This window comes from Pleurodeles waltl, chromosome 4_2 (genome assembly GCF_031143425.1).
Source record: "Pleurodeles waltl isolate 20211129_DDA chromosome 4_2, aPleWal1.hap1.20221129, whole genome shotgun sequence".
NCBI classification, from domain to species: domain Eukaryota; kingdom Metazoa; phylum Chordata; class Amphibia; order Caudata; family Salamandridae; genus Pleurodeles; species Pleurodeles waltl.
In genome coordinates, this window is record NC_090443.1 from 776,748 (window position 1) to 795,296 (window position 18,549).

An 18,549-nucleotide genomic window follows, 5' to 3' on the forward strand; every position below is an offset into this window, starting at 1 on the left:
TTTTTCAAGTCTTTCCTGGAGATTGTTTTCATTTTATCTGGAGTAAAATACAGCTTGGGTGGCCCAGTTTAAGAAGGAATTTCTTTATGTAGTTTAACCATGGGATTTTAAGCGAGTAAGTAAGTGCTAGGGCATCGGCTATTATGGCCCTGTTCAGCCTCGCAGGGTCAGAAGTCCAAACTTTGTGCCAAAGTAGAATTGGTTGGATACAGATAAGATCTATAAGGTACGTTACTCCCATTTCTAAGTGGCATACTAATGTAGAGGTTGATTTCGGGACGCTTAGGACTGTTTTCAAGAAAGCGTTTTCAGTCAGCTGTAAAGTAGTGCAGTCCCGATAACCCCAAAGTCCTGCCCCATACAATGCTACTGAGACGCATTTCACGTTATAGAGGGTCATCATATCTTTGGGAGTTGCTCTCCCCACCCTTTTGGAGAAGTTTTTTATTGCCAAAACAGTTTTTGTAAATAGCAGTTTTCTCGCTTTTATAGCTTGTACCCATGTTCCTTTATCGTCAAACATAATACCTAAATGCGAGAATGTACCTGTATCGGCTAGCTTTACGCCCTTTAACTCGATTTGACAATTCTTTGAACGGCTTCTGGAATATGTCATTGAGAAGGTTTTAGTGTGGTTGATTTTAAGGCCCAAGACATCCATGCAATTATCAAAAGTTGTTACTAATTGTTGTAGAGCCACTGGGGTGCGGGCCATCAAAACAGCGCCATCCCCATATAGGAGCGCCGGGATCTTCCGAGGCCCTACTTGTGGGAGATCGCTACAGGCATCGGATAGAGTCCCCTCTAGGCTGTTGATGTATAAAGCGAACAGTAGGGGAGCTAGCACACAGCCTTGATGCACCCCTCGTTCAATGGGAAAAGATGAAGTACATTCCCCCTGGCACCCATAACGAACCTTGGCATTTGCTCCAGCGTACAGTTCCCTAATAAAATGGACTATAGTAGTGTCAACCCCCATATCCAGCAAGATAGGCCACAATTTTGAATGCACCACACAATCAAATGCGGAGGTCAGATCGACAAATGCAAGGTATAGGGCTCCAGGCTTGGCCCTTGTATATTTGCCAAGTATGATCTCTAGGTTAAGAGCCTGTTCCGTTGTCCCTATACCAGCCCTAAACCCATATTGTAGATCAGAGAGGATATGATTTTCCTCTGTCCAATCTTGCAGTCTATTTAGGATGATGTGTCCCGCAATCTTTGCGAGTGTATCGAGCAATGAAATTGGACGATAACATGCGGGGCTATGGCGATCTCCCTTTTTGTAGATTGGAATAATTATAGACTCAGCCCAGGTCGGGATGAAGGTTGTTAAACAGCAGGCGCGTAGCACCTGTGTCAATAGTGGGCCCCAGAGAGACACATTAAATTTATAGATGTCAGCTGGGACTCCATCTGGGCCTGGGGCTTTTCCGCTTTTACTTGCGTTGATAGCATCAGTGACCTCATTTAAAGTAAATGGTGGAATGATGGCATAACAGTCTGATTTAGGGAGGTTTGTTTCCAGTGCCAAATATTCTGAGGAGTAAATGGCAGAGAAAAAAGCAACCCAATCTTCTTCAGTTATGGCGATTTCAATTTTTGGTGTTTCTCCATCACTTAATAGCGGGCAATTCACAATTTTCCAGAACTTAACATTATCATTCCGGAGACTTGAGTCGTGGAGGGATTGCCATGCCTCATTTTTTAGATTCTGTTTTCTTTTCTTTATGGTGTTTTTATACTCCTCCCTCTTTAAACTTAGTTGGTGTTGATCCAGATTTTGTACTTGTAGGTAACATTTTAGGTTCTTACGGGCTTCAGCATCAAACCAGCCTTTATGCTCCTTCGATCTCGATTTGTTAAAACTTGCCTTAAGAAGCTGTTTTACACCAGCAGTAATTACGGTGAAGGCTTTAATGCAATCTCGTGGACTCGTGTTATCTGCGAGACAGGTATTAAATTCTTTAAAATAATTAGTCACTAATCGTTTCATAAGACCTGTAGGTTCAATCTCAGACCACCGGATAGTATAGCCGTTTCTTGCTCCCATTTCGATATTTTCTACTATCTCTTCCATTTCCCTTTGTTTGAGAATGTGTTGGGGAAAAGTGAGGCCTACGGTTTGTGGGTTATGGTCACTAAGTGTGGTGTCTTGGATATTATAATCAAGTACATCAGGAAGGAGATTATTAGAGAGTAAAATAAAGTCAATAATCGTATTGGCATGCCTACCATTAAAAGTGGGTTTCAATTGTGATCTACCATGGGTCAGGCTATTGCACAAGATAAGATCAGAGCTAAATAGGACTTCATTCAACAAATTGCCTGGGTTATTATATATAAAGTGTAATAGGTCGTCATCACCGTGAGGGGCATAGGGGCAGTAACCCTTAATCGTTCGAGGGCACAAATGTATGTTAAAATCACCTCCCCACACAATATAGGACTGTTTATTTGAAGAGTCACACGCTCAATTTATATCGTCCTGAAGAAGGTTGAATACTGATCGAAAATCTTGAAGTGGTACATTATTATAAAAATTTATGACCACCAATTGTGCAATATTTTTTAAATCACATGTAACCACTTGATAAAACATATTAGAAGTTAAAACAATGTCCTTGATTACATCACACTTGTTAGAAATAAAAGTACATAAACCGCCCTTAGCCCTGCCCCGTGGAGAGGGGACGGCAGGAGTATGTAATGTCCTATAGCTATGTACATGAATCGGGTTCACAGACCAAGGTGGTCATTCTAACCCTGGCGGTAAAACCGCCATGGCGAATGACCGCAGTAGCACCGCCAACAGGCTGGCGGTGCACCGCTGGGCATTCTGACCGCGGCGGTTCAGCCGCGGCCAGAAACGGAAAGTCGGCGGTGTACCGCCGACTTTCCGCTGCCCTTGAGAATCCTCCATGGCGGCGGAGCGCGCTCCGCCACCATGGGGATTCTGACACCCCCTACCGCCATCCTGTTCCTGGCGGGTCTCCCGCCAGGAACAGGATGGCGGTAGGGGGTGCCGCGGGGCCCCTGGGGGCCCCTGCAGTGCCCATGCCAATGGCTTGGGCACTGCAGGGGCCCCCGTAAGAGGGCCCCAAAAAGAATTTCAGTGTCTGCCTAGCAGACACTGAAATTCGCGACGGGTGCTACTGCACCCGTCGCACTCCAGCAACTCCGCCGGCTCCATTCGGAGCCGGCTTCATCGTTGCTGGGTCTTTCCTGCTGTGCTGGCGGGCGGCCTTTTGGCGGTCGCCCGCCAGCACAGCGGGAAAGCCAGAATGGCCGCCGCGGTCTTGAGACCGCGGTGCGGTCATTTGGCGGTAACCGCATGGCGGGCGGCGTCCGCCGCCCGCCGCGGTTAGAATCACCGCCCAAGTCTCTTGAAGACATACCCAGGGAAAACGCTGGATATATTCTGACCAAACCTCATTCTCCACTTTAGATTGGAGGCCTGCCACATTCCAAAATAAAAAGGAAAGGTGATCTCTATGTATTTTTTTAACCTGCCCCGTAGGGGGCTTATCAACTACCTGAGTCTTCCCTGGGATAATATGGCTTTCTTTACATACCAGAGGAGTCATTGCACAGGTAGGGAATTTTTTTGACGGGGCTCTTAAAGATGGTTCATCTTTAGCAAAATAGCTGGGGGAAAATTCCATATCCAATCGTTCTTCTCCAAAGTCCACTAACAGGTTGTCGACGCCCAGTTGGACAGAGGCTGGTGGTTCTATAGGGAACTTGAGCCTGGGAGGTTCCTTATCAGGTAGTAGTCAGTCTATATCTTCCAGGCTAAGCCCCCAGAATCTATTCACAGTAGGAATCATGTATTGTGACTCAGGCCTGATTCTTTGATCCTCAGGTCGAAGGCCAAGTCCGTCATGGCCTTTAGTACTCGTGTAAAAAAAAAAAAAAAGGGAACAGGGCAACACCATGGTCGGTGATCTGTTGTGGGGTTAAATTTCTTAGGATGTCTTCAACCAATGTAGGGGTTTTGAAGGAAAGAACTACACAATCACCTGTGAATATTTTGTGGTTTCTACCCACCCATTTCACCCTTCTAACCATTTTAATATCTTCAAAAAGTTTATTAGTCAAGCCAGGTTTCGAGCGGGTTGCAGTCCAATTCAGGGCCTTGTTCCTCAAGGCTGCCCATGATTCCCCCTGTGCTCCAGATAAAGTAGGAACGTTGGCAAGAACTACCATGTAGGGGGTTGCTGCGGGTGGGAAGTCAAGTATGTCTCTCCCTGTAAAGGGGATGCACTGATGGGCTTTGGGTGTAGTCGCGTGTTCCCCATTTTTTTGCACCATTTTGTGAGGTTGGGCATTACCAATTCTATCGGGTAGAATGCGAGAATCGACTTGTTTTTGGGTAATCTGAGGAGAGGGTGGTTGGGTCTGATGCGTTGAGGGAGAACTAGCATTAGGATCAGTGTCGCCAAGTGGCTGTATAGTTGGAACTGATGTGTTTATAGGTTGTGAATTCAATAGTTTAAGGAGATAGCCCATTTTTTCCTCCAATTGGGTTAGGCGTTCTGTTACTTGATCAAAGCATGAGGTGACTAATTTTTCTAAAGCAGTCGGGAGCTCTGCAGCGCTAGTTTTCCCTTTCGCCATATGGGATTTGTTCTTATGATCAGGTTTTACGTTCTGGGGGCGAGTTTTGGCGTTTTGAATGGGTGCGTTAGATTGGGCTTCCAGAGAGCCAGGTCTAGCATTAACAGATGGCTCTTGTCCAGATGCTATGCCCTTCTTTCCTAATTGGGGTTTCCTCTTGCGTTTTGGTGAGGGGGGATGCTCATCAGCGTCTGAAATAAAATCAATGGTATCCTGAATGCAACCATTTGTGTTTTTGGCCTGAATTCCACTCTCAGAAGGATTTACCAAGTGATCAGGAGTTATTGTTAGTGAGGGGGGTTTGGGGGGTATTAGTGGCCTGTTCTGGGTAAGTATTTTTTCCTCAACGTTAGTAATCTGTTTGTCGATTTCCCCCATAGCTCCTGAGATAAATTTCAATATTGACGTATGTTTTTTTTGTGTCGAGATATCGTTTGCGCTAGATTGCTTCCTCTTTCCCATTATTGCTAGCTGCCTTAGATGCAGGGGATCTATAGTAATAAACTACAGATTGAGAGTTCTCTTGCGGGGTATGGTAGCTGACAATTGCTTATAGGAAAATAGAGGCAGAGAGAAATAGAAGGATTTATCACAGTATTTGGAAGTTTTCAAAAGGACAGAGGTGCAGGTTATGGAGGTAAGATCACAGGGAGTCAAGGAAGAAAGATGCAGTACCTGTTTGGAGTCTTATAAACCAAGTCCTGAGTTTGCGAGGGAATTCTCAGAGGGGTGGCCAGCCCAGCCTCTGCCGGCTGCTGACGGGCGCAGGACGGGCGCAGGACGGGCTCGCCCTTGGCCCGGGCTTCGTCCGGGTGCCACCCACGCGCGTCCCGCGAAGCGGTAGCGCTGTGTTGTATTTAAAGGGCTCCTGCCCTTTCTGTGAGATCTGGCATCTCCTCCTCTCCCCCAGGTGAGTTCTGCAATGCGCTTCCCACGAGGCGGGAGCGCTGTGTTGTATTTAAAGGGCTCCTGCCCTTTCCGCGAGATCTGGCGTCTCCTCCTCTCCCCCAGGTGAGTTCTGCAACGCGCTTCCCGCGAGGCGGGAGCGCTGTGTTGTATTTAAAGGGCTCCTGCCCTTTCCGCGAGATCTGGCGTCTCCTCCTCTCCCCCAGGTGAGTTCTGCGACGCGCTTCCCGCGAGGCGGGAGCGCTGTGTTGTATTTAAAGGGCTCCTGCCCTTTCCGCGAGATCTGGCGTCTCCTCCTCTCCCCCAGGTGAGTTCTGCGACGCGCTTCCCGCGAGGCGGGAGCGCTGTGTTGTATTTAAAGGGCTCCTGCCCTTTCCGCGAGATCTGGCGTCTCCTCCTCTCCCCCAGGTGAGTTCTGCGACGCGCTTCCCGCGAGGCGGGAGCGCTGTGTTGTATTTAAAGGGCTCCTGCCCTTTCCGCGAGATCTGGCGTCTCCTCCTCTCCCCCAGGTGAGTTCTGCAACGCGCTTCCCGCGAGGCGAGAGCGCTTTGTTGTATTTAAATGGCTCCTGCCCTTTCCGCGAGATCTGGCGTCTCCTCCTCTCCCCCAGGTGAGTTCTGCAACGCGCTTCCCGCGAGGCGAGAGCGCTTTGTTGTATTTAAATGGCTCCTGCCCTTTCCGCGAGATCTGGCGTCTCCTCCTCTCCCCAGGTGAGTTCTGCAACGCGCTTCCCGCGAGGCGGGAGCGCTGTGTTGTATTTAAAGGGCTCCTGCCCTTTCCGCGAGATCTGGCGTCTCCTCCTCTCCCCCAGGTGAGTTCTGCGACGCGCTTCCCGCGAGAGCGCTGTGTTGTATTTAAAGGGCTCCTGCCCTTTCCGCGAGATCTGGCGTCTCCTCCTCTCCCCCAGGTGAGTTCTGCAACGCGCTTCCCGCGAGGCGAGAGCGCTTTGTTGTATTTAAATGGCTCCTGCCCTTTCCGCAAGATCTGGCGTCTCCTCCTCTCCCCCAGGTGGGTTCTGCAACGCGCTTCCCACGAGGCGGGAGCGCTGTGTTGTATTTAAATGGCTCCTGCCCTTTCCGCGAGATCTGGCGTCTCCTCCTCTCCCCCAGGTGAGTTCTGCAACGCGCTTCCCACGAGGCGGGAGCGCTGTGTTGTATTTAAAGGGCTCCTGCCCTTTCCGCGAGATCTGGCGTCTCCTCCTCTCCCCCAGGTGAGTTCTGCGACGCGCTTCCCGCGAGAGCGCTGTGTTGTATTTAAAGGGCTCCTGCCCTTTCCGCGAGATCTGGCGTCTCCTCCTCTCCCCCAGGTGAGTTCTGCAACGCGCTTCCCGCGAGGCGAGAGCGCTTTGTTGTATTTAAATGGCTCCTGCCCTTTCCGCGAGATCTGGCGTCTCCTCCTCTCCCCCAGGTGAGTTCTGCAACGCGCTTCCCACGAGGCGGGAGCGCTGTGTTGTATTTAAATGGCTCCTGCCCTTTCCGCGAGATCTGGCGTCTCCTCCTCTCCCCCAGGTGAGTTCTGCAACGCGCTTCCCACGAGGCGGGAGCGCTGTGTTGTATTTAAATGGCTCCTGCCCTTTCCGCGAGATCTGGCGTCTCCTCCTCTCCCCCAGGTAAGTTCTGCAACGCGCTTCCCCCCTCACTTTACTTACCTGGGGATCTCGTTTGATGTAGATCTCAATTGGAAGCTTTTACTTAATGTGAGCGATATACAATTTCAATGAATCATAGATGCTGTTTTAAGATTGTCCAAGTGGCAGTGCCACAAGCCGACAAGAGAAATTCTTTGTATTTTTAAAAGCAAATGTGTGCTGGTAGCCACTTTTGGGGCAGAAGCATGGGGCCATACAAACTACAAAGCCCTACAAATAATTGAAAATTAGTTTGTAAGAAGGTTGCCGGCAGTCCTGCAGTCCACCACCCCTGTTACTTTTTGTCATAAAGAGGTTTGGCTTTCTAAGTTAAGAGATTACATTAGGCTATAGCCTTTGATGCTGTGGCATAGGATATGGAGAAACCCTGAGGCACGGTTATGGTGAACCATAATCAGGGAATGTATGACCCTCTATAAGAATCGAGATATCCCTTGGTTAAAATACATTAAAACAAGTTTTGAATGGCTGGGTACTCCTGTTTTGTATAATAATCCTGACAGTTTAGCTACTATCCCCTCTAGTCAGATCAAATAACTTTTTTAAACAACACATTGGCAATACCCGGTCTGATTCTACAGGTGGAGTGACTGTTAATCACCTATTGCTAATGAAAAACATATGTTTTTTACTGACACGGTTTTGCCTTAAAACAATACATTTCCTTGCGGCTTTTCCCCAAAAAGGTACTTGGTTTACCTCTCTCCCACATTGCCACTGTGAAATGTCAGTGGAACAAACTACATTGCACTTTGTATTGTTCTGTTCCTTCTACTCGGCTCAAAGATGACAGTTCCTGCGTCCAGTTCTATGTGTACTAGGAACTAAGGGCCTGATTACGAGTCTGGCGGTCTGAAGCCCGCCAGACTAGTGGCGGCGGCCGGACAGCCATGGCGGCCCGGTCGCCACATTACGACCCTGGAGGTCCAGTGGCCAGGGGACCACCGTCTCCGCCAGGATCTCTGATCCTGACAGAATGACAGTGGTCTTGGTTCTGATCAGCCAAGGCAGCGCTAAAGTCAGCTCCGCCCTGCTGATTAAAAACCTGGTTCTCCACCAGTCTTTTCATGGTGGTCTGACCGCCATGAAAAGGCTGGCAGAGAACAAGTGCCAGTGCCTCAGGGGGGCTCCTGCACTGCCCAATGCATGGGAATGGTAAAGGTCCCCCTGCCCAGCACCCTTGAAATAAGCACTGTCTGCTGTGCAAACATTGCACATTTCAAGGTTGCTGATGCACCCTGGGTGCGGCAGCATTGCTGCCGGCTCAGTTATGAGCTGGGAACAATGCTGCCACACCTCTCCCACTGCCTAGTGGGAAAGTTGTAATGGGGCTGGTGGGGAGACCGCCAGCACCATGGCGATCTCCTCGCCAGGAGCCTGGCGGTCAGATATTTCCAACTGCCAAACTCATAATGACCCCCTAAGTATCGTACTGTTTCTTTTGCCTTTTTGCACCAGTTGGGTAATCAAAGGTTTATTTATGCTGTCTGAAATTTTGTAATAAGTGCCCTGAAGGTACAATCTGGGCATTGACCTCTGTTTTTAATTTTAGGATTTTTCGGCTGTTCCCTAAATGAGTACTTGTTTTTTTCCTCTCCCTCGTTGTAATTGTGAATCACCATTGGAACAAAGCACATTGCACTTTGTATGGTTCTGTTCCTTTTACTCTGTTCTAAGATGACAGTTTTATTGCACCTAGTTTTACGGGTATTAGAAATTAAGTGACATGCTGCTCTTTTTGCCTTCTTGTACCAGTTGGGTAATCAATTGGATATTTATGTGGTCTTAAACTATGTATTAAGTGCCATGAAGGATCACTTTGGATACTGAGGTTTCTTTTCAATTTTAGCATGTGTTTATTTTATAGTATTTTGTTTTACTTTAAAAGTTTTGCTGTGTTTTGTAATTTTGTGACTTTTATGGCTCAAAAAGAGTGGAATAAAGTATTTTGATGATGTAAATAATAACTTTGTTTGTATGTAAAATTTTATATATTATTTTCTTGAACTGTTGAAATGTATGATTTAGTTTTTTAATTATAAGATATTTTTGGTTAATTTTTTGAATTTAAAATACATATGTTTAATTTATATAAATTGTGTAATATGTTTTTTAAGAAAATGTATATTTGAGTCATTTAATAATTTTTGAAATTCTTAAAATAGTCTGTAATTTTTTGTGCAATGTTTTAAAAATTGTTTCTAATTCGAACATTTTAATTTTTTATGTTTCCCATAAACTTTGTTTTGAATTCGTAAGTATTTATGTATGTTTAAATTTACAATTTCAATTTATATATTTTATTCATTAAAATTTAATCATAATATATTTTGTTTTACTTTAGACCTCAATAATAATTTAATTTTTTAATAAATCAGTTTTGTATAAAATATTTACGAATTCAATTTTAAAATGTATTGTTTTAATGTATTTTTAAATGTTTTATATGTTTAACTTGTATGTTTAACATGCAATATATGTGTTAAAATATATGTATCTTTAAAAGTTAATAATAAATTTTTTTACTACATGTATTTTATTATTAATTTGGTTAAAAATTACGTGTTATAAATTAGGTAACCGTGAAGCTAATTTACATATTTGTGTGTTTAATTATAAATGATTATAAGTTTTTTTATATATATATATATATATATATATATGACATAAGTTGATGCAAGTGTGCATGCGTATTATATACATGTATATATATATATATATATCAAATACACTTCCTTCAAAACATTAAGGCTCCAGCACTCCACGAAGGTTAGAAAGGTTTATTATAACCGAGCAGGAACGCGTTTCGGCGTGACCGCCTTCTTCAACCTGCGGGCCGCCATTTTGGCCCCCTTTAAATATCCTTAGTAGTAACATTGATTTAAAGCAATACACTCCCTTTGAAAATTAAATAACCACTACATTATACTCCATTTGAGAAAAAATTTGTGAATTATATGCAAAAATATATAAACCTAGTGCCCCAATATGCTAATAAACATGACAAAATGAACAAGTACACACATAAAGATATAAAAGAAACAATAATAAAACTTTACACATCTTAGTAAATATTAATGAATGAAATAAGATATTTGTCTCTGGGAAACTGCTGTGTGTATTCATCTGAAGAAAATGTATGAGAAATCCACCAGGTCCAATCACATTGATATTAATATTAAGTAGGGCATTGTTTGTAGGGACAATTAATAAAATGAAAAAGATTCCCATATACTCATTCACCATCTCAAAAAATAGTTAACACGTTATAATAAACTTATTCATATCATTAATGAAAAGTAATCCATAATTTAACAATGCTAACCTAAATATATGTATATTCCGTGTGATATCAAATATATCATAAATTATAGGTTGATATATTAATTTCATTATAGTTATAATTTGATTTTATGTATACATTTTAATTTTTTACACGTATTAATCTATAATATTGAAAGTAATGCATAATTAATTTACTATGATAAATTAGAAATATTTATGTTTATATGATAATTTGTACTGTTAATTATATTGGAAATATTTATTAGGTACCAGTGTGTTATAAATAATGTATTTATTTACTGGAAACACTGGCCTCAGGACTAAGAGTGAATGCCCAGTAGTGTGGCAGAGAAGTATTATTGGTTCTGCAGTGGCACCAGGGCCCTAAGGTGGGAGGGCTCAACTAAACCCCTATTATGGCTGGGGTACCATCATTCCTTGTTTGTATTAGGGCTCAGTGCAGCCTTGCTGTGCCTTTGTTGCTTTGAGGTTTGAACCAATGGCCCAAGAGAGGAGAATAATGAAGCAGCGAAGGCACTTTACCTTAAGCATAGATGGCAAATAGGAAGATGGCAGGTGGTTTAACAAGGGACAGAAGAGACTGCCTGCTCCACAAGGCATTAGCACTCATTAGTCAGGCAGGTGCCTGGGCATTTGAGCCCAGGAGTGTGAAGGACTCACTGAATCACAATTGTGTCTGTCTTACTTTACCATTTAGGCACTGTGTATAAAATTATGGCTGAAAGTGCCCTTGCAGCAAAGAGGCAGGTATCACAAGGGAGATCATTTTTTTCTGAACAGGACAGTATGTTTTAAGATCAGAGTGATGGCTAAGTTTGGTGGAGAAGGGGTGAAGAGGCAGAGGGAATTGCCTGCAACTCAGGGTTGAAGCTATTATTAATGCTAAATGTGCGGTAGCATTGAGGCCCAGAAGTATGAGGGGTTCACAAGATCCCAAATAATGGGATGTTGTTTGCCTATTTCAGGTTTTTTATGTATCTTCTTCTTATTTATAAGTGTCACATTTAGTGTGGCTTAGGAGATAGTGTAAATTACACAAAAGAATGATGGACCCAGTGCTGAACAATGCAAACACTCACCCCCAGTCACAGATCTGGGAATAATCCGTTTTTCTTTTGCTCACTATGCCACCCCAGTTTGGACCCAGCCATATGCAAATCAGTCTTGACCCTATTCCTCATGGGAACAGTCCAGCCCGAACTGCCAAGCCAGGTCCTCCCTGGACCGGAAACAAGCATCCTGGGACCGGTTTCAGGGTATCACCCTTCATCAGCCAGGCTAACTTGAATCCAGTGGCACTGTGAGCACGGAACTCACGTCTGGGCATACCCTTCCCACTTAGGGCAACTTTAGCAACACAAAAGGATGATGGACGGAGTGCTGAACAATAATAGTGAAAATGACCCCTGAAATGATCTCATATGCCCCACCCCTACACTTAGCACTGCCCCTCCCACACATCCAACCTCCAAGTCTTTCCATGCATTTTTGGAGGCGGGCCCAACTTCTAAAAAATTCTGATACTGGGGAGGGGGGGGGGAGCTTGTGTAAAAAAAAAAAATTGAAGTCCTTGGTTTAAGGGCACTTGTAGATGCCTTTGTGAGGTTCATTAATAGCCTTGACCTCAATACTAATTTCGTTAAGACACACTTTATTGTGTGTGAAAGTCATCTCAGTAAAATGAGGCCAATTACAATTAGGGGAAATCCACTGGGAGGGTTCAGGAGTTCCCTTATTTAAGAATTACTTTTGATTTAAGAAACTCATTATCATTCTAACCGCTGTTTCTGGTTTAATCAATCTTGTGAGGCTTTATTTAAATTCTTACAGTATAGGTGGCAAACCTTTGCTGCCTTTGCTAGAAGTGTATAAACTAAAGTACTTACCCATGTTGACTTAAGGGACAGGCATTTGGTGTTATCGAGATTGTTCTGGATTACAGTTTGAAGAGATCTGTTTCTGTAAACAGTTGCTGGGAATGGCCTCAGGAACTCCAAATTTCCTTCTGCATGAAGAATTGAATTTATCCTATGTTATGGATATACTCAGATTCGCCCCTCTGCTTTTGTGGATGGTGATTTGAAGCAATGAATTTATATCCCTCACTAGTGATGTGACTGAGGATTGCCTTAGTTACCAGTTTGCTCATAAGATTCCCTGGCTTGGTATGTTAAGCACCTGGCCGCCTCCATCGGCATACCTGATTTGCATTCCTCCCTGTAGGTGATTGGCAGGAGTGAGCGTGTACAATTAAAAGCAGATTATGTTTTAAGTGTTTAAGTAGACAGAGAAAGTGAGGCAATGGGTAATCTCACCGTGAGAGATAATTTGATTATTAAATCCCCTGTTGTCCTGGAGCCATACTTGTTACTAGCGAGGAATCCATGGGAAAGATTTCTTTTAACAAAATTCCAAATACAATCCATTAGGCGTTCTCTAAGTTTTCCAGCCGATCAGTATCATATCTCTCATATTCAGCCTTGCCCCTGTTATGGCTCTCTACACTATCTCTTGAGCACTTTATCTTATTTTGTATATATTATGCGCCATTTCATTGTCTGCATTTGCTACCTAATTTTAAAAAATCAGGGCCTGCGCCAGTGTAGACCGGCCTTTTATTTTCATTGTGTGCTTTCTGAGCCGGCATTCTGCTTCGCATTTGGAGCGTTCTTAAAAAATGCCCTCTTATGGTGCAACTCAGCAAATTATTAGCCTGTTTCATGTTACTGATTGTATTTTATGTGCATATTGTCTCGTACTTTTATCTTAAAGATTGTATGCCTTCTTTTTTTAAGATGATACATATGTTTTAATGTGAATATACAACATAAATGTTTTTATCTATGGATCTTTTATGGCCTGCTTTTGTGACAAATAAATCATTTGAAATTAAATGACTGAGGGCCTCATTAGGAGTTGGGCGGTTGGACGATCCAAATTCCAATACTGCGGTGGGGAGGCGGCCGCCAAGATGTCGGTGGGGAGGCTGCCACAAAGCTGGCAGCCTCCCACCACTGTATTACAAAGTTTCCTCCAGGCACTGCCATTGCTGATGCACAGGCGCTGCCCACAGTATCCTCGGAATGCACACTGTCTGGCATAGCACTCTGCCTTTCCGCCAGCCTTTTCATGGCGTGGATCCTGCTATGAATAGGCTGGCAGAAAGGAAAGTCGTCGTCAGCACGGTGGTGCCGAAATTGGCACCGCCGTTGCTGACCATGACTTTCACCACTGCCAACCTGTAAGAATCTATGATCCTGGTGGCGGCGGTAGTGTGCTGGCGGTCTGACCGCCAGCATCATAAAGTGGCAGTCGGACCACCAAGGTTGCAGTGGTCCGACCACCACCGCAGGTACGGCGGTCAATGGACCGCCCTACTCATAATCAGCCCCTGAGTCACTTAAGGCCAGGGCAACTAGAAATATGCATTTCTGCAGCAGCAGTGTTTACTGCATAGTTAGGGGTTTATCACACTTCCTAGATAATCCATCATCTGCTGCATAATTTACAGATTATAACAAAACATTTTGATTCTAGCTAAAATTAGAATAAAAGTTACTTAAAACATGACAAAGTGTTCCGGAGCAGTGGAAGGCCCTTCGCAAAAAATGACTGGTAATATAATAGCTGCTTAATGCTGTATGTGGGTGTTAAACTAGCACTAATCAGGTGAAATATTTCCCCTGACAGTGTTACCAGTAGTTAAAATATTGAAGTAATGCTAGCAACAAAATGTGGCGAATTACGCCACATAATTTACCTTTTCTTGCTGCATAATTTAGTCAACCCCGCTGCATAATTTGGTCTTCTCCTGCAGCATAATTCTATTGGCTCTGCTTAAAGCATCATGGTGGCAAAGATTTGTTCTTTTTCCGATGCAGTGTAGGGAAATCAGTTGACTTCTGGAATAATGGAGATACTCATAAGTGTTTGCATTAGATATTTACAATATTTTGGCACAGGTCAGTGCTACAAGGCTTCTTGCTGCACTGCCCTGTATCAAAAGAAAAGGTCAGGAATGTGGTGTATCTATAAGATGCAGCCCATTCCTGTCCTCTTCCACTGCACTGGAACACAATAGGCTGTCACGTGCCAGTGCAGGCGTGTTGTAGGAATTATTGTTTTTGTGCAGGAATGGACACAAAAACAATGAATGGATGCAGCACACGTAGAAAGAGGGAAAAACATGGAAAAATAAATGTATTTCTCCTCCTTTCCTGGGGAGTTGTAGGCTTTTGACGCATTCCCAGGTTTACAAATCCATGTAAATCTGGGAATACATCAAAATCAATGGGTGATGCGTAGGAAAACCCACTGCAACACGCATGGAACGCCTTTTTGATGCAAAGTAAGGCAAAGCGGCGACTTGTGCAGGGTTGCCTTACTCTCTATCTGTAAGGCCATGGAAAGCCACGCAAAGTGGCTTTGCATGGCCTTGTAGATATGGGCCTGCAGCTTGCACCACTGGTGCGTTAAAAAAACAGGATGCACCAGCAGCGGAAACCGCTTATAAATATGCCCCCTTATTTTGTAAGAACTTTTTTATCTCAAACACTGCATTATTTTGCAGCAGATCCGTGAAATACTATTTTAAAATATTGACTTACATCTTCACAGTGCTTTCTGTCACAGGCGGGGACCTTATAGCACTTTAAACAGTGCCACGAATTATTCAGCAGAATGCAAAATTATGCAGCAGGGTTGTCTAAATTATGTGGCAGGAAAAGGCAAAATATATGGGAAAATGTGGCACATTTTGTGATTGTATAACTGCATTACACTTGTTAACCCTGTCATGGAATGTGCTGCCCCTCATAAGTACCAGTTTAACACCCAAGTATAGCTATAGGCAACAGAAAGGTGACTAGTCACTTTGAAAAGGGCCTGTTAGTGCACAGCTACATGCTTTGTTGCATTTTGTAACTTTTGAATCATTTGAGCTAGAATTTTTTTTTTCTTCTTAAAACTGCAAATTTAGTAGCAGATGATAAATTGTGTGACTAATTCAGCAAATCCGAAGTCATGGTAAAAATGCTGCTCAATCACATAATGCCAGTGGCCCTGACTACAAATACAAAGGTCACAATACCTCAGAGCGTCAACCGGAGTTTAGTTATGTGTCGCTCCCCTTTAACACACAGAGACAACTGCAGTGATCATAGTTGCTAACTGATGTTTTATAACATGAAAGAGTACATTGATCACTGGTTAGTTTAACCTGCATTTATTTTTCAATTTAGCTGTTAATGCATTATTTTACACACAGTTACCTGGACTCAGTGCTAAATTTGTCAATAAGAAAGTGCCGGTGCCCAAAGGCCTCCTCTTAAACACGCGGCTGCTGCAATTAAATATGTGAACATGGAATATTGAGGCAGCGTAATCCTGAAGCCATCTCGGGTCTCTTCAATACATTTAAAGCCACTTCCTGCCCCTTCAGCTCACTCTTGCACTTTCTGCTTTCTCCCATTTTGACACTTTTTCATTTTTATCTTCCTCCGTCTTTCCCATATATGTATTTTGCTCACAGTAAATGCTTGAGGCAGAAAAATAAGTGCTGGCCCTCAAAAATAAGTGCTGGTGCTCCGCACCGGAAACAACAAGCACAAATTAAGCACTGCCTGGGCGTGAAAAAACAAAATACTTAGGGCCATATTTTGGAAAAATTTGCATCGTGGTTGAACCACTTTTGTGGTGCATCAATGACCCAAAATGCTAGTAGCTATTTACAACGACAATCAAGAGATTTGCGCCACCTTGCTTGGCTTTAAAATATAACTCAATTCAGTGGCTTGCACTGTATTGCGTTACATTTAATTCTGGGAGATATTCACCCAGAAGTACCCATGGATTCACCCATGGATTTCACGTAATTTCAGATTTACAGAGGTTTGTAAATCTGGGTTCCCATGAAATCGCTACGCCCGTCCGAGAATGGCGTAGTGAAGAAACAAATCTTTTTTTCTCTTTGTTATTTCCTTCCTACACAAAAACAATTCTCCTTGCAACCCACGCACCCCTACACCACAATGCAAGGGTGCCTGCATTGGCGCTAGGCTGCCTGAAGTGCACGAGCGCAGGAACAGAGCAGAAATGCTTCATATCTTTGTGAATATGGAACATTTCTGCCCTCTCCCTTTCACGCTACCCAGTGCAGCAGCTTAGCTTGCTGCACTGCGTTGCGTGAAAGTTTAGTAAATATGCCCCACAGAACATTTTTTCATTTTTTTATTTATTTTTTTAAGGAAGTGTGACCCTGACACCACACTCACTGACCCCCACCACTCCTCCATGGCGCTCAAATCACTCAATCATTGTTTTTAATCCACTTCAAGGACGGCCTGGAAATGTGGCAAACAAGGCCGCACTTCCAGACCATCTTCATTAACATGCGCTTGCAGAGGCATTTGTGCCACCCTAGAAGCCCATCCACGCCCCTCCCCCCTGGGGGGCGTGCCCCACAGTTTGAAGACCTCTGCCTTAAACTGAACCCATTGATATGCGGCGCTGACACTTCAACAGGCAATTTTGCACAAGGTGACGTACTAAGAAACAGGATGTGGGAACCGTCCTTCTCAGTATGCACGGAAGGGCCTGAGCAGAGCATTGACATATTAGAACAAAAAGCAGAAGAGGAAACAACAGCAACTGCCATTCTACAGCCAGCTGACTACTAGCTAAGGAACAGCACAGCGCGTGGTCTCGATAGCTGACTTAGTACCGCTTGAATGACCTCTGAGCCGACAAAGTAGATACAATGACCGTGATGTGGGTAAGCACCTCTTTAGAAACCTGCAAGCTGAGAAGTAAGACCTCACCTGAGAGCTTAGAACCTAAACAAGATGTGTTTTATGAGATGCACGGAGAGTTAAGCTGCAAGGAGAGTGTCAATGACACATGCCAACAGTACAGTATGTAGTCCAGTGATGCACAACTTTTTGTTAAACGGGGTTGCTTCCCCTTGGCTAGACTGCTGGAAATACTCTAAAAAAAGATTGCTTTAATGATCCTGTCGTGCATAATGTCATACTGGACCTCAGCACCCCAGATGACTTCATCAGACAAACTAGAATTGCTATTGTTGGCGCGATTGTTAGAGATGCAGCAATGGTGGAAGAACGCTGCTTTTTTTTCTGGGAACTCAATTTTCCTATGCTGTCACTTTCGGACTGCAGCGAATCGCCTGTCATTCTGTGGGTTCCCAAAATCTGGTAAGAATCTGAAGCCAGATGTACAAAACCCTTTTCTGGTCACAAACGTCCCGATTCACAGATTCCCCAAGAGACCCTGTCCATATAAGAATGCAAATAATATTTTTATAAGCAGGCAGTCGTCCCACGGACCACTGCCTACCTTTAAAAAATGAAACTGCAAAGTTTCATTTTTGTTTGTTTTTAAGTGGAAGGGAAATCGGATGCATTTGTTTAAAAATTCACATGCCACCATCCCTGTGATGGCTGCGATTCCTAATGGGTCGCATATTGCAACCTACCTTCTTAACATGCACGAGGTAGGTCCATTTGCGACCTACTAGGAATCGGTAATGAAACTCAATAGTTTCATACGTTAGGAATACCGATTTTTTAATTGCAATTCAACAAGGATTTCAATAAGGAAATCAGTATTCCTAACATTCATACATCTGGCCCCTGGTTCAGAGAATTTCTGTCCAAATGGATTGGACATCAAGTTCGTTGTGCAACACACCAAACTATCAGCAGTTGTTTTGTGGTATGTGTTAACCTGTCAGAATACGGGAACTTTGTCAGTGGCATATTGAAATATTTAATGCTGGCTAGTCAAATAGTTTTTCTAATCAAGAAATTGGTGTATTTGTATTTGGATCAGTATCATAATTGGGATTTTGAGTTCACTAATATTCATTGTTATTATTTCTTAACATTTATACAGCGCACAACCTCAAGGGTATTAAATCCCCTGTTCCAAGTCAAGGAGGCAGCTGTTGAACCTGAATATGGTTCTCCACTCCTGCTACGTCACACCACCTAACAATGAAAGCCATTGTTACTGGTTGTTACGCGCTGGATGTCATACATGATTAGTGTGAG

General features: G+C 43.8%; 1 protein-coding gene across 2 annotated transcripts in view; it reads left to right on the plus strand.

Moving 5' to 3' along the window:
• LOC138292018 (NXPE family member 2-like) overlaps nt 1-18,549 on the plus strand; it is a 250,316-nt gene that overhangs the window by 25,806 nt on the left and 205,961 nt on the right. Inside the window, exon 1 of one of the 2 annotated variants that reach the window (XM_069230331.1) lies at nt 17,074-17,252. The exons of the other annotated variant lie outside the window; for it this stretch is intronic. Within the exon in view, the coding sequence (XP_069086432.1) occupies nt 17,238-17,252 (15 nt within the window). The 5' untranslated portion in view covers nt 17,074-17,237. Of the gene's footprint in view, nt 1-17,073; nt 17,253-18,549 lie in introns of those variants that run through there. 2 annotated transcript variants of the gene reach the window in all.